The 16,286-nt window shown below is 47.2% G+C and overlaps 1 protein-coding gene across 9 annotated transcripts in view; it reads left to right on the top strand.

Moving 5' to 3' along the window:
* MAP4 (microtubule associated protein 4) overlaps positions 1-16,286 on the top strand; it is a gene marked incomplete at its 5' end in the record, with an annotated part of 147,157 nt that overhangs the window by 37,636 nt on the left and 93,235 nt on the right. For all 9 annotated transcript variants that reach the window (XM_077493579.1, XM_077493581.1, XM_077493582.1 and 6 more), the window contains 3 exon segments: positions 740-826; positions 3,679-3,789; positions 7,246-7,377. In XM_077493579.1, the coding sequence (XP_077349705.1) occupies positions 740-826; positions 3,679-3,789; positions 7,246-7,377 (330 nt within the window).

The raw sequence follows: 16,286 nt of genomic DNA on the forward strand, positions 1-16,286 counted from the left end.
CGGAACTCGGTGGGCCAGCGGATTCGGTGCCGTCACCATTCACCTTGTCTGGCCGCCTCCTTCGATTCCTCCGATCGGAGGATGTTGGGTGATACGGTGCTGACAGGGCCACCCACTGTTCAAATTTCATCCGCTCTCTCCCCCCCGTTATTTGATCAATGCATGTCCAGCTTAAAAGAACTGCAGTCCCTCGATCATAGCTCTCCGTGGCTGCATGAGCTTTTCAAGGGTGTGGAAACGTTCGATCTGCGTTTTTAGAAAACTATTTTGGGCTCTTCTGGAATTGTCCTATGGGGAAGGGGCGTGAGGGTCTGCATGTATAGTAATGGGCTCAGGTTTGTCCGGATCGTAGTCCCAACCCAACCAGAGCAATCCCACCAGGAAGCCCTCACTGCACACCGCCAATCGTAGGCAGGGCTTTTTGTGCAGCTGCGGGCCGAGAAATGCCTCGCTGCCTATGATTGGCTGTGAGGGTTTCCTCGCTCAGGTGGGTGGGGACTACGATCCGAACACGCCTGAGCCCGTCCCTGGTCCTGTACAGCAAAATGCACCCCGCAGATCTGTCCTGCTCGCTTGTCTGTGTCCAGGCTGCATCTTTAGGATGCTCGTCTTCTATCCCGGTCATATAGTAAAGCTGTGAGTTGTTGTTGTTTTTAGTAGAATTCTGAACTTCTCCACTACTGAATGTTCTTCTCTGGTGTAACTTAGGCTTTTTTTTCTTTCTTCCTCCTGTGTGCAGACTCCATGTCTAAAGATTGTTTGTTGGACTTCAGCGACTCTTCTGGCTTTTTCTCTCCTTTACAGAGAGAAAATTTGATCCAAGAAGGTGCCTTTCTCCCTCTATTTTTTATTCTTTACCTGGACTGCTCCTGCTTGTAGTGATTTTGCTGCCCCTTTCTGCGGCTGTCACTGCTTTATATGTAACATTCATTCATTTCCACATTTCCACGTATACTAAAGTGCATGTAATCTCTTGCTGCATGACATTCTGTGTTTAGTATTTTTCTTAACGTAGGTGAAAAGCTCAGCTCCTGGAACATGGGGAAAGCGACCCTTGTAGTGGACCCCCCCCCACCCCCCCCCCGGTGCTAAATGCTTGTTTTTAGGGAAAGGAGGTACTTGCCTTATTCCTTGCTCCAGCAGGGTCTCTTCAGTGCTTCAACCAGTTCTTCAAAGCCTCTTCTCTAAAGCCGGCCGTAGATGAATCAAACCTCGGCCGCTTCATCAGGGACCAGCGAAGATTCAATCCACCTATGGGCAGGCCGATTGTAGCCAAGTCGCCACCACCGATCGACTTTGGTACAACCACCATGTCAGATTATTATCATATGATTTATTGCTAGCGGCTATAGCCGCTAGCAGTAATCTGTGTATTCTCCCGATGGGGACATCTCCCTGCTCTGACTGTGTTGGATGGGGAAAGCAAGCAGAAAAATCGCATAATCTATGGCCAGCTTTAGACTGATTTTAGAGTGATTTTCTCGAAACATTTGCTTGATTCCCCCATCAATGGTGTTGATGTGGGCATCCCTCCTGCCGGGGCATGGTGTCTCTTCCCGGTGGGGTAAGCTGTCCCCACCAGGAGAAGACAGTGAAGTTCACTAGCTGCTATAGCAGCTGCTTGCAATAATTCCAAGCGAATCCAGCAAGCTGGTTGTACCCAGCAGCTGTGCAGCTCGTTTTGCCCCGAACCTCGTCTTCTGGGGTCCCCCGGCGGCTCTCGCTGCTCCTCCCCACATCAGGTAACTCCCTAGGAGAAGCGCTTTCCCAGGGGGGTTGCCTTGCTGGCGCACTCCAGAGTCTGTCATTCGGAGTCCACAGCGCACGCGTCATTAGATTGGATTTGACCGCAGCGGGAAACAATGGCTGCGCTATCCAATCAAGAGCCGAGAACCCCGGGCAAAGGAAGTGCGCGTCTCCGCCAGGTGAAGTTCCAGGGCTCAGGTAAGCAAAACGGGGGCGGGGGCGGTGACTGCCAGGTGTTCTTGCATAGGATGCATTAAGCTGAAAAACACCAGGGTTTACAACCCCTTTAAGACCCCTTTCACACTGCTGGCGTTTTTCAGGCGCTACGTCGCTTGAAAAAAAGTGTCTCCAGCATGCATGCTCTTCCATGTACAATAATGGGTTAATAGCCCTGCATTGTATGTGATGAGGCGGAAGGAATCCCCAGAGCACCAAAGGGAGAGGCGGAGACTGCTAGAGCAGAGGTAAGGCAAGCAATGCAACCTTTTCATCCTTCCCCTGATCAAACAAGCATTTACCCCTTGCACCATGTAGGTGGGGCCACCACATTTGTTTTTCCTCCACCCACCGCTGAGCTTTAAAGTGGAGCTGTTGCCTGGATATAGACATGCAAAGATTTTAAAATTTAATGGGACTCTTCAAAACCGCCAATCGCAGACCCCTTTAGTGGCAGGCACTCTGGTGGAATTCATCCTGCACTCCCTTCTACCTGCTCTGTATTTACGTTCGGTTAGAGGGGCCAAGGAAATCCGTACTGGGAGGTGGAAAAGGAAAGTTGAGGGTTTCTGCTGTAGATATTGATGAATTACTCCGCAGTGCCTGAAGCTATAGAGGTCAGTAAGGGGATATTTGCCGCTTGTTAAAGCAGAGTTCTGCTGGCAATTTTTTTTTTTTTTTTTTTTTAAGTCAGCAGCTACAAATACTTCATCTGCTTACTTTTAATATTAGGACACTTACCTGTCCAGGGTGCCCGCAATGTCCTCGCCCGAAGACAACCAGTCCCTCCAGCTCTCAGTTGGAGGTGCTGGCATCTTAAGGGAATCGGGAAAGCCTTGTGACTTCACAGCCTGTTTCCTACTGCGCATGTGCGAGTTGCGCTGCACGGTCCATGCTGTCTTCTGGGACCAGTGTGTCTCCAGGAAGACAGCGGGGGGGGGGCTGGACATGGTGTAGTTCGCAGCGGCTTCTGCGGCGACCTTTCGCCAGAAGTGGGAGCAAATACCTGTATTAGACAAAGGTATCTGCTCTACAACCCTCCAGCCCCTCTACCTCCCCCCCCCCCAAAGGTGCCAAATGTGACACTGGAGGGGGGGGGGGGGGGGGGTTGAGGAGTCGGCTAAGCAGAAGTTCCATTTTTGGGTGGAACTCCGCTGATGTAAATGTTTAGTCCGGCCACAGCTCTATTTTAAAAATTGCATGAAAAATTTGAATCTCTTCTGGCCTGTGCATGTTGTGTTGCTAGAATATTCTCTGTGTTGGACATAGCAGAACTTTTAGGATTGTGTCCGAGGAGGTTTTTTATTTTTATTTTTATTTTTTTTAAGATCGGTGGATCTGTGTTTTATTGAATTTGTTTATTTTATTTTTTTTCCTTTTTTTTATTTTTATTTTTTTCTTAATTTTGTTTGTTTTTAGTTTATTTTTTATTTAATATTTCCGGAGGCCTGCTGTAACCCCTAATGGACTACAAGAGAACAGGACAGAAATCTCGTATATTATTTTATTTTTTTTTTCTCATTATTTTTTTTACTTTTGACATCTCCTGTTTGCTCACTGCTTGCGCTCTGCAGCACAGCGCTAACTGTAGATACAAACTGCTTTGTGCGCAACAATAGAGACCAGCTCCGAAACGCGCTGTTATGATTTGGGTTTTCCCGAAGGCCTGAAATGAAAATGCTTCTATTATTATTATCCTGCTTTTCCCCCATACAGGCGCTGCCCAGGGATCCTTTGAAGAAGGATGGCTGACCGATTCTTACTCTAAAACCGGTGATACCGACACAAACAGCGGAGACTCGTCGGAGAAATCGGAGAAGACATCAGGTAGTAGTTAGATTGTCACATTGTAACTTCACCTCTTCATGCCAAAGGGCAAAACAAATGTACATGTCGAAGCACAATTTTGAAACTCTTATGTGCCTTTACTAAAGCTCTACATGTCGTCATGACTTCTTTGTGAATCCAGGTGGATTATACCGCGTTTTTTTATTTTTTCTTGTTGGTGGTAAGTCGTAATTCAATAATAAAAAAAAAAATCGATGTTTTAAACAAAACTGTAGATTTCTTGCGATTATCATTTACCACCAAACAACCCAAAATACATTTTCCTGCTTCTGATTGCAGCAATGCTACATATGTGTATGTTGTATGTACCTGTAGTGCACCCGCAGACACAATGGTGCACGTTTTTTTTTATTATCCTGCCTAAAACACGCTAACATACTAACTGTCACTGATGCGAATTGAACACTTTTTTTATTTTATTTTTTTATTTTACCCAAAATATTCTGACCGTGGCATTTGACACTGACCTTGACCCCAGCCTTGACCCTAACACTAACCCTGCAAACCTTGAATTTCTTTCTTTTATTTTTTTTTATTCTATTATTATTATTATTATTATTAATTTATGTAAATGTTCGGTTTTTAAGAGTGCCCCTGATCCTCCTCCTTCTGGGGTCCCTCAGCGGCGCTCCTTCTCTTCTTGAGTGCCCCGTTGGCGAGCCGCTCCATTGACAGCAGGACACGGCCCCGCCCCTCCCAGCTCCCGCGTCATTAGATTTGATTATCAGCAGCGGGAGCCAATGGCTGCGCTGCTATCTATCAAAGCAAGACACCAGCTGGAGCTGGTGGGCTCGTCCCCGTCGCTGGAAAGACCGGCTTCAGGTAAATAAAAGGGGGGGGGGGGCTCTGGGGGGGCTTCTGCATCACAGGAGGTGTTTCACCTTAATGCATGGAATGCATTAAGGTAAAAACCTTGAGGGTTTACAACCTTTTTTTTTTTTCCCCCTACACACTTTGATTTGTTTACATTTTTTCTCACCTGCAAGGAGAGGATGATACAATGTATCTTCCTCTTCATTCAGAAGAGGAAGTAAACACAGGGGTGGGCGCATTGACTGATCACTGTGATGGCCAATCAGAGGCTATCACGGCAATCAGGTGACCCAGGACCGAGCGTCCCGCTTCCCAATCTCTGGCATGAGACCCAGGGCTCAGAGTGCTATGCGGTCGCGCATATAGTTGCATAGTTAGTCTGGTTGAAAAAAACAAGTCCATCTAGTTCAACCAATTCTTCAGAGAGGGACTCACCGGCCACTTTATTAGGTACACCTGTTCAATCGCTTATCGGCCAATCGCATGGCAGAAACTCGATGCATTTAGACATCTAGATGCGGTGAAGACGACTTGTGAGTCTCAGAATGGGCAAGAAAGGGGATTGAAGGGACTTTGAATGTGGCATGGTTGTTGGTGGCAGACGGGCTGGTCTGAGCATTTCTGGAATTTTCACACACACAACCATCTCTCGGGATTACAGAGAATGGTGGGAAAAAAGAGAAAATATCCAGTGAGAGGCAGTTGTGTGGCGGAAAATGCCTTGATGTCAGAGGAGAATGGGCAGACTGATTCCAGATGATAGAAAGGCGACAGTAACTCAAATAACTACTCGTTACATTCAAGATATGCAGAATACCATCTCTGAACACACACCACATCAAACCTTGAAGCAGATGAGCTACAGCAGCAGAAGCCCACACCGGGCGCCACTCCTGTCAGTTAAGAACAGGACACCGAGGCTACAATTGGCACAGGATCACCAACATCGGATGATGGAAGATTGGAAAAACGTTGCCTGGTGTGAGGAGTCTGGATTTCGGCTGCGACATTCATATGCTGGGGTCAGAATTTGGCACCATGGATCCATCCTGCCTTGTATCACCGGTTCAGGCTGGTGGTGGGTGTGTAATGGTGTGGGGGATGGGGTATCACCGGTTCAGGATGGCGGTGGGGGTGTAATGGTGTGGGGGATGGGGTATCACCGGTTCAGGCTGGTGGTGGGTGTGTAATGGTGTGGGGGATGGGGTATCACCGGTTTCAGGCTGGTGGTGGGGGTGTAATGGTGTGGGGGATGGGGTATCACCGGTTCAGGATGGCGGTGGGGGTGTAATGGTGTGGGGGATGGGGGTTTCACCGGTTCCGGCTGGTGGTGGGGTGTAATGGTGTGGGGATGGGGTATCACCGGTTCAGGCTGGTGGTGGGGTGTAATGGTGTGGGCGATGGGGTTCCTGAGTATTGTTGCTGACCATGTCCATCCCTTTATGACTACAGTGTCCCCATCTTCTGATGGCTCCTCCCAGCAGGATAATGCACCATGTCACAAAGCTCCAATCATCTCACCACTGGACAATGAGGTCCCTGTCCTCCAATGGCCTCCACACTCACCACATCTCATCCAATAGAGCACCTTTGGGATGTGGTGGAACGGGAGATTGGCATCATGGATGTGCAGCCGACAAATCTGCAGCAACTGTGTGATGTTATGTCACTATGGAGAAAAATCTCTGAGGAACATTTGCAACACCTTGTATCTATGCCACCAAGAATGAAGGCCAAAGGGGGTCCAACCCGCTACTGGCAAGGGGGACCTAATAAAGGGGGTCCAACCCGCTACTGGCAAGGAGGACCTAATAAAGGGGGTCCAACCCGCTACTGGCAAGGATGACCTAATAAAGGGGGTCCAACCCGCTACTGGCAAGGAGGACCTAATAAAGGGGGGTCCAACCCACTACTGGCAAGGAGGACCTAATAACGGGGGTCCAACCCGCTACTGGCAAGGAGGACCTAATAACGGGGGTCCAACCCGCTACTGGCAAGGAGGACCTAATAACGGGGGTCCAACCCGCTACTGGCCAGGGGGACCTAATAACGGGGGTCCAACCCGCTACTGGCCAGGGGGACCTAATAACGGGGGTCCAACCCGCTACTGGCCAGGGGGACCTAATAACGGGGGTCCAACCCGCTACTGGCCAGGGGGACCTAATAACGGGGGTCCAACCCGCTACTGGCCAGGGGCACTAAAGGGGGTCCAACCCACTACTAGCTAGGAGGGTCTAATAACGGGGGTCCAACCTGCTACTAGCAAGGTGTATCTAATAAAGTGTGTATTTTTTATTTATGTTAAATATGAAACCCCACAAAAAGCCCACTTCCCTGAGGCCACGTGCGCGGTCAGCAGGAAGGGATTCATGTAAATGGCTAATGTGATATTTTGTGAGCGACTTTGGTAAGAATTTGGTCCCAAGTCTCTTTATTTTTTAATAATTTTTTTTTATATTTTTTTCCCCCTTTCTTCTTTTTTCTTTATTTTTTTTTTTTTTGTTGGTTGTGCTGCTTTCAGTACATACCTAGAGCAGCAATCCCATCGTCTTTTCAGCCAATAACTGGTTCTCTTTGCTGCCTTGTCTTAGCTGTCACACTCCCTTATCTTTTATGTTTTAGGCACATGTGGGGAGACACCAGGTGATGAGTCGGCCAATGTTCCTTTTCGAGTCACAAAAGGTGACCACATGTCGGATATCTGGCAGCCAACCGCAGAGGAGCAGCTTGCCCTCTCTCCCTATACTCCTTCAGGTGAGCAGAGGTTAGCAGTTGGCAGGAGTCTTGGAAAATGTGTGTGATGATCAGAGTTGGGGGTTGTGAACACACGCACGCGGCCTGGAATCGCCCCACCTGCCCTTCCTGTGGCGGTAAAGGATTGCAGCAGCTGCTACGATCTGCTATTAAGTTCCTTCAACTTGGTGTGCTGTACACGTGCCGTGTCAGAGGAAAATCCCTTTTACAGAAGCTAAAACCCAGATGCTACTAATGCCTGCTCTAAGTGGCAGGTAGGACCTGAATCCATCGTTGTGTAATAAGTGGTGTGGACAGACCTCCCACTGGTTTGAAAGTTCACACCGACAGGGATGAAGTTGAAGTAGACCTATAGGCAAAGGAGAGGGTTCTAACCCCTGTCAGATTTGCTTCCACCATCTGTGTGCCATTGGGGAGATTTCGCTCCACTTCCTGCCCCATAGCCAAACAGGAAGTGAGAGAAACTCCCTGCAAACTTTAAGGGAATATCTTGGTCACCATAACTAGTGTCCCCATTGGAAGATTTCCCCTCTTACTTTTCTGGGGACAACCCAAAATTCGTTTATTTTTTTTTCCTTTCACTGATAATGGCGAACAGGACGAATGGAGAGGGTGAAACTCCCCAATGGGGGTGTCCTTTCAGATTAGGCGACCCGTCAGATTTAGTAACGGAAGTGACGTTCCATCGCGGCCATCTTGGTACACCCCGCACTCGCCCCTCAGTAAGCCTACAGTCTGAAGTCGCCAAGCGGACACCTTTTAACACCCACCGAAGACTTGTATTTCACACATTTACCACTAAACTTGGCTTATGTCATGAAATGCAGGATTTGGAAGTCCATGACGCAGTTTTGATGTTGAATATTAAAAGCAGCTGCAAGCCTGCTGATCTCACAGGTTTACTGATCTGACACAAGGCTGCTGCTTTTAAAATTCAACATCAAAACGGCGTCAGACTTCTAAATCCTGTTTTTCACGATTATAAACTCAGTTTAGTAGTAAAAATGTGTGACATGCAAGACTCAAGTGGCTTTAAAAATGTCCGCTTGGCGACTTCAGACTGCAGGTTTACTGCGGCTCAGTGTGGGGTGTACCAAGATGGCCGTGACAGAACGTCCTTTACGTAACTAGCTTTGCCGGGTCGCCTAATCTGAGGGAACAGGGGCACAGACAGCGATAAGAACTGACAGAGGGTCTAATCCCCCTCCACTCTGTCCAAAACTAAGTTTTGCTTTTTTAGTTAAAGTATGTCTAGCTAAAGTGATTTGTAAATCTTCGCTTTTTTAATTTTTTTTGTAAAATAACAAACCTATTATACTTACCTGCTCTGTGCAAGGGTTTTGCACAGAACGGACCCGACCCTTCTTTTTTGGGGTGTCCAGCGGCGCTCCTGCTTTTTTATTGGGTGTCCCTAGAGAGTCTCTTTCCATGGGGGCACCCATACGGGCACGCTCCTGAGTCCTGCTGCTGCCTCTATTGACACAGTAGGACTCTGCTCTGGCGCCCCCCCCCCCATATGTCACTGGATTTGATTGACAGCCATTGGCTCCCACTGCTGTCATTAATCTATCCAATGAGGGCCCGAGACATCGGCTGGAGCTGCTGTGCTCATTGCTGTAACATTGGGATTCAGGTAAGTAGAAGGGGGGTTCTGGGGGGTAGCTGCAGCACAGGTTTTTCACCTAATGCATAGAATGCAATAAGGTGAAATACCTTGAGGGTTTACATCCCCTTCAAATCCATTTATTTGCCTTATAGGTTTCATAGATGTGATGATGGCCTTGTATGTTTTCCTCCATTGCAGAAATATTCATGATCCCACCATAAATGGTGTCCTTGTGACTGGCCTTTTACCGACTTGAAATGTCAAACAATATTATTGGGCCTGCCGAGTCTCCCCTGTGGACTACAATAAGTTGCCCTGTGTTATGGAGATGAGCAAAGGGAGGGAAGTTATGGCCCTGAATGTGTTAAGAGAAGTCTTTTTTTTTTTTTTTTGTTACCTACTTAGGTGGATGCAGCATCTGTCCCCCCCCCTGCCGGCACTAGCACTGACAACGGAGCGATCAAACACCACTGATCACTCTGTCCTCAGAGCTCCCTGAGCAGCGAGCTGGGGACTGTCAGTCAGCAGCTCTGTTCTAACACCCCCCACGCCCCTCACTGAGAGCCTAAGCCAAGTGGCGGTCCAGGCATGTGGGTGGATCCGGACCATATGGTCGCCATCTTTCCCGCGCCTAGACTGGCATTGTGGGATCAGCCGACGGCGGGCTTCACAGAAGGTCACAGGAGTGCAGAACGAACTCCACTCCTGTGATCCACAGGATAAGGTACAGCCAAACCAGCTTTTCCCTTCAAGGACCTTCAAACCCCATCATGTCTCTGGCAGTCATGCTTGGGGCCATTAGAATCTTGCAATGCCTCATGGGACTTGTGGTTCCTCAACAGCTGGAGCACAGTAGTTTGGAGACCTCCTACCCTAAAGTAGGGAGTCTTACAAGTAGGATCACCGGGTGAAAAGTCAATGTGATTTTTTTTAAATAAGTTCTCTGGTCACAGCTCTCACGCACTAATTTTATAACCTCTGTATTTTGATAACAATACACACAATAGTTATTAATGCCAACCCAACATACGCTTGCTTGAAAAATGTGTTTTTCATGTTGTGAGTACTTCCCGTATTCTTACCGTCTCTTTCCACAACTTCCTGGACTCCCAGTAGAGCTGCACAATTATCTCGTGATCGCAATTCAACCCCTCTGACGGTCTCTATATTGCAGAGTTTGCCAAATCTGTCATATAACAAGTGGAGAGACTTATCTGCTCACTCAGCTGTCAAAAGAAAACATCTGGGCAGTCTGCCAAATTTTCAACATGAAACTTGTAACTAACTCTTCCTTCTTGGATCAAAGGGAAACTGCTGTGTGTTAAGAAAAAAAATCCAGGCAGTCTGCCACGTTTTTAAACAACCTTACAAACTTTCCAATGACTTTGTGGTTAAAAGGCGTAGGCTAGAAATCAAATACAATGTGAAAATTAATTTATGATTTTTCACCTTGACCATAGATAAAATTAATATGGAATTGTACCGGACACTGTACTTGTATTCATAGGCCATAGCTTGTATACCACTACCATCTGGTGACTGGACACTAGCAAAATATTTTGCTTGTGACATCCTTGGTGCACCTTCCTAAAACCCTGCCCAATTTGTGAGACCATTTTTTGCTAGTATTCCATGGACCTAACCTCCAGGAGAAGACTTTTATTTTCCGTTTTTCAGATAATTACGTCAAGATCTGACTGCTTGTTGCCAATGCCCGGATACCTAGCAGTTTCCGGAGCAGTAACCTTTGCAGCTTTGACTAAAGTTAAATAACGCCAAAGACTCCAGAGGTTTTTTTTTACCCACAGGAGCCTACTATCTGCATAGACAGTTTTTGGTGAAGGTGAACGAACACCTTTAATCTATGTAAATGGCTGCCATTGTTGGCACTCCCGTAAGTGTAATATGGTTTGTCCCAAACTCTGGAACTGTCGCTTTCTGGACTGCTTGGCCTGTATGCTGCGGGGAATAAAAATGATTCCAATACGGCAATTACTAATATTACAGGTATTAACCCCATGTAGTTACCAAATACAATATTTTTCCCTCTAGTGGTCCTCTTGGGGTGATCTCTGGAAGCCTGAGTTGAAGTTGGGTGGATAGGGTGAGGCCCCCGGCTGAAGTTGTTGGGTGGATAGTGTGAGGCCCCCGGCTGAAGTTGTTGGGTGGATAGGGTGAGGCCCCCGGCTGAAGTTGTTGGGTGGATAGGGTGAGGCCCCCGGCTGAAGTTGGGTGGATAGGGTGAGGCCCCCCGGCTGAAGTTGGGTGGATAGGGTGAGGCCCCCCGGCTGAAGTTGGGTGGATAGGGTGAGGCCCCCCGGCTGAAGTTGGGTGGATAGGGTGAGGCCCCCCGGCTGAAGTTGGGTGGATAGGGTGAGGCCCCCCGGCTGAAGTTGGGTGGATAGGGTGAGGCCCCCCGGCTGAAGTTGGGTGGATAGGGTGAGGCCCCCCGGCTGAAGTTGGGTGGATAGGGTGAGGCCCCCCGGCTGAAGTTGGGTGGATAGGGTGAGGCCCCCCGGCTGAAGTTGGGTGGATAGGGTGAGGCCCCCCGGCTGAAGTTGGGTGGATAGGGTGAGGCCCCCCGGCTGAAGTTGGGTGGATAGGGTGAGGCCCCCCGGCTGAAGTTGGGTGGATAGGGTGAGGCCCCCCGGCTGAAGTTGGGTGGATAGGGTGAGGCCCCCCGGCTGAAGCGTGGTGGATAGGGTGAGGCCCCCCGGCTGAAGCGTGGTGGATAGGGTGAGGCCCCCCGGCTGAAGCGTGGTGGATAGGGTGAGGCCCCCCGGCTGAAGCGTGGTGGATAGGGTGAGGCCCCCCGGCTGAAGCGTGGTGGATAGGGTGAGGCCCCCCGGCTGAAGCGTGGTGGATAGGGTGAGGCCCCCCGGCTGAAGCGGGGTGGATAGGGTGAGGCCCCCCGGCTGAAGCGGGGTGGATAGGGTGAGGCCCCCCGGCTGAAGCGGGGTGGATAGGGTGAGGCCCCCCGGCTGAAGCGGGGTGGATAGGGTGAGGCCCCCCGGCTGAAGCGTGGTGGATAGGGTGAGGCCCCCCGGCTGAAGCGGGGTGGATAGGGTGAGGCCCCCCGGCTGAAGCGGGGTGGATAGGGTGAGGCCCCCCGGCTGAAGCGGGGTGGATAGGGTGAGGCCCCCCGGCTGAAGCGGGGTGGATAGGGTGAATGTATTTTGATCTCTTGGAGTGGCTGACATTGCAGAGGGAAGCTGTCACTTGTGACATAGTGATAGTTCCTCTCCTGCCTGTCATGTGCAGTCTCTGTGCTCGCTCTGCAGCTGTCTTCCAGTCTCATTCACATTTAATCAAGTGCTCGCCTGTCGTGTGCGCAGAGCCTCCGGGACTGCTGAGAACGCTATGGTGTTTTTTTTTTTTTTTTTTTTATTTTTTTTTTTACATTCCCCAGAACCGACTGCCTTCCTGCTTCATGATGTTTAGCTGAGGTGACTGAAGATGAATTTCGCTGACTCACGGAGCTGACACTCCACTTTTCTCTTCTCTATTGGTGTTCAGCAATCTTCAAACTTTTCTGAAACGCAAGACTTTCTCTCTGAAGAGGCCTCTGCCCTGAGCTGTGAGATTCCCGTCTGGTGAGCTTGAGTGTCTTCATCCGCAGGACGCCGCTAAGATGCCTGTGCTTCGTTTTTAAGCACGCTCTTCGGGCCAGTTCAGGATTTGGGGCCATCTGTGCCGTTAAGTGATTGTCTCCCCCTTTTTAGTCCTCTTAAAGCAAAATCAGCCGCAGTTCTGTGTGTGCCGATACACCATAGAGAGATGTAATCTCCTGCAGCACTAATTGTAGCCTGATGGAGGGTATAGCCTTTGTCCGAAATATGAACTGTTGCTGCACATGATAAAAGTATCGTGTACCGCAGCCAGCTGTTGCCATCTGTTAAAGGACCGCTAGAGCGAAATATTTTGTGTTATGTTTATGGGGTTAATTCCTGTAATTGTACCCAGTATCTTGTGTGTGTTTACAAATTTTTCTTAAGTGCAGGTGCTTCTCAAAAAATGTGAATATAATCAAAAAGTTAATTTACAGTAATTCAATTAAAAAAGTGAGATTCATATTTTATATAGATGCGTTACAGTGATATAGTTCAAGCATTTCTTTTAATTTTGATTATGGCTTACAGCTAGTGACAACCCAAAATTCAGTACCTCGGAAAATTAGACTATTAGGTAAAACCAATAAAAAAAAAATTATTTTTAATACAGAAATGTTGGCTTAATGAAAAGTCTGTCCATGTACAGTATAGGATGCGCTCAACACTTGGTTGGGGCTCCTTTTTCATGAATTACTCCATCAATGCGGCGTGGCATGGAGGCGATCGGCCTGTGGCACTGCTGAGGTGTTATGGAAGCCCAGGTTGCTCTGATAAGTGGCCTTCAGCTTGTCTATATTGTTGGGTCTGGTGTCTCTCTCGTCTTCCTCTTGACAATACCCCACAGATTCTCTATGGCGTTTAAGTCAGGCGAGTTTGCTTGCCAATCGACCGCAGTGATCCCATGATAATTAAACCAGGTATTGGTAGTTTTGGCAGTGTGGACAGGTGCCAAGTCCTGCTGGAAAATGAAATCGGCATCTCCATAAAGCTGGTCAGCGGAGGGAAGCCTGAAGTGCTCCTAGACTTTCCTGCCAGAGGGCTGCGTTGACTTTGGACTTGATAAAAACACACTGGACCAACACCAGCAAATGACACGGCCCCCCAAATCATCACTGATTGTGGAAACTTCACACAGGACCTCACGCAACTTGGATTCTGTGCCTCTTCCTCCAGACTCCGGGACCACAATTTTCCAAATGACATTCAACATTTACTTTCATCCGAAAAGAGGACTTTGGACCACTGAGCAACCGTCCAGTCCTTTTTCTCCTTAGCCCAAGGTAAGGTCTGATGTTTTCTCTGGTTTAGGAGGGGCTTGACACAAGGAATGGGACGGTTGTAGCCCAGGTTCAGGATTTGTCTGTGCGTGGTGGCTCTTGAAGCACTGACACCAGCCGTAGTCCACTCCTTGTAAATCTAACCCAAATTCTTGAATGGCCTTTGCGTCACAATCCTCTCAAAGCTGCGCTTGTCCTTTTTTTTTTTTTTTTTTTTTTTTTTTTTTTTTTTTTTTTGTGTGCGCGCCTTTGTCTACCACACTTTGTCCTTCCATTCATCCTTCCATTAATATGCTTGGATACAGCACTCTGTGAACATCCAGCTTCTTTAGCAATGACCTTTTGTCACTTGCCCTCCTTGTGGAGGGTGTCAATGACTCTCTTTTGGACCACTGTCAAGTCAGCAGTCTTCCCTTTGATTGTGTAACGGTGTAAAAGTTCCGCAACTGCTGGAGGGCCGTAGTTTGGAGAGCTGTAACCTACTGAACCAGACTGAGAGACCATTTAAAGGCTCAGGAAACATTTACAGGTGTTTTGAGTTAATTAGCTGAGTCAACAATATTCAACTATCGCAATAGTCACATTTTCTGATACTGAATTTGGGGTTTTCACTAGCTGTAAGCCATAATCGGCAAAATGAAAAGAGAAATGCTTGAAATGGATCACTCTGTGTGTAATGAATCTCTATATGAGTTTCACTTCTTGAATCGAATTACTGAAATTTAACTTTTTTGATTTTCTAATTTGTTTTTGAGCTGCACCTGTATATTTGTATCATTTGCTGGACAGCTTGGCCTGCTACTAAAATTAACCTTGAGGCTTCGTTCCCACAGGCACAGTAAAACCCAGGGCGGTTGAGCTGCGACCGACCAACTATCTGAACACTAACATACTGCCGATCACGTGCTTCACGACCGCGCCAAGACTTAAACCGCATGGCTCTTTTGGCAGGTTGCCACCACCTACCACGACTAATGCAGTTCTATGGGGCAGCATGATTGCGGGAGCAGCAGTGTGACAATGTATAGGGTTAAATCGGACGGTGAGGAGGCGACATGTCACCTCCTCACCCCCCTGGTAGACTCCTGAAAAAGTGATGTGAGCACAGATCGCTTTTTAGAGAGGGTGACTGTGTTCCTGCCATACATGTGAACAAGCCCGTACAGGGGTGGGACAAACCATGTAGCATTGCCAGGGGTGCTTGCAATAGCAAGCTCTAATTCATATGGTTTTAAAGAGAGAAACGGTTGCTGGAACTTCTTATAGGTAATAGCGGATGTTGGCTGGTTGCCTTTTTTATATATATATATATATATATATATTTTTATATTTATTTAAAAAAATATATATATATATTTATTAAAAAAAATATATATATATATATTTATATTTATTAAAAAAAAAATATATATATATATTTATATTTATTAAAAAAAATATATATATATATTTATATTTATTAAAAAAAAAATATATATATATATATATATATATATATATTTATAAAAAAAAAAAAATATATATAATATATATATATATATATATATATATATATATATATATATATATATATTTATTAAAAAAAAATATATATATCTCTCTCTCTCCTGAGACTCTGTTGGTCTCTTCTGTCACAACCAGAAAGATTATACGGCTGTTTTGTGGTGGTACCACAGCCACCACAAGAGACAATATACTATAAAGAACTTGAAATCATTTGGACTTGTACCAGTGAAGAACGACCACATATCCTATTTGATCATTTCTCGCTGGCAAAGTCCAAGTTCTCTATAGTATGTGGTCTCTTCTGTCATAAACACTACTTCTCTCTCTGCCTGGTGCAGTTTTATGTCCATTTACCCCCAACCCCCCCCCCCCCCCCCCCCCCCAGGGCCGCACATGAACGATCAGTCTACCCTTACAGCCATGGTGATGTGACTCCTGCGTGCATGCATGTGGGTGACATTATCACTGCCCGACCAACCAATCGGCCCAAAAGATTGGGAGAAGACGGAAGCGCTGATCGCGCAGCTCTGGAAGTGATCACTTGCCAGGTAAGTCTGCCATAATGTGCTGTGCATGCTACCACATAATGGCTACAAACATCTGGGGCCCAATTTAAAAAAAAAAAAAGTTCACTATTGTATCTAAACCCAAAAACAAAAGTGATCTATTGCGGACCTTGGATTTGGTGGTTGCATTTGTGTTTTTTTTTTTTTTTTTTTTTTCAGGCCAAGAACATCTCTAACAGTAAATACCTGTTGATCCTGCCAGAAATGTGTCCTTGCCACTGCTGTGAGCTTAAAGTGGTCTTGCCCTAAAAAAAAAAAAAAAAAAAAAACTGCTTCTTTAACCACTTCAGCCCCGAAAGGATTTACCTCCTTAATGACCAGGCAATTTTTTTGCGAAACTGCA

Source organism: Lithobates pipiens, unplaced genomic scaffold (assembly GCF_037356315.1).
Source record: "Lithobates pipiens isolate NorthernLeopardFrog02 unplaced genomic scaffold, aLitPip1_a1.2 Scaffold_19, whole genome shotgun sequence".
NCBI lineage: Eukaryota > Metazoa > Chordata > Amphibia > Anura > Ranidae > Lithobates > Lithobates pipiens.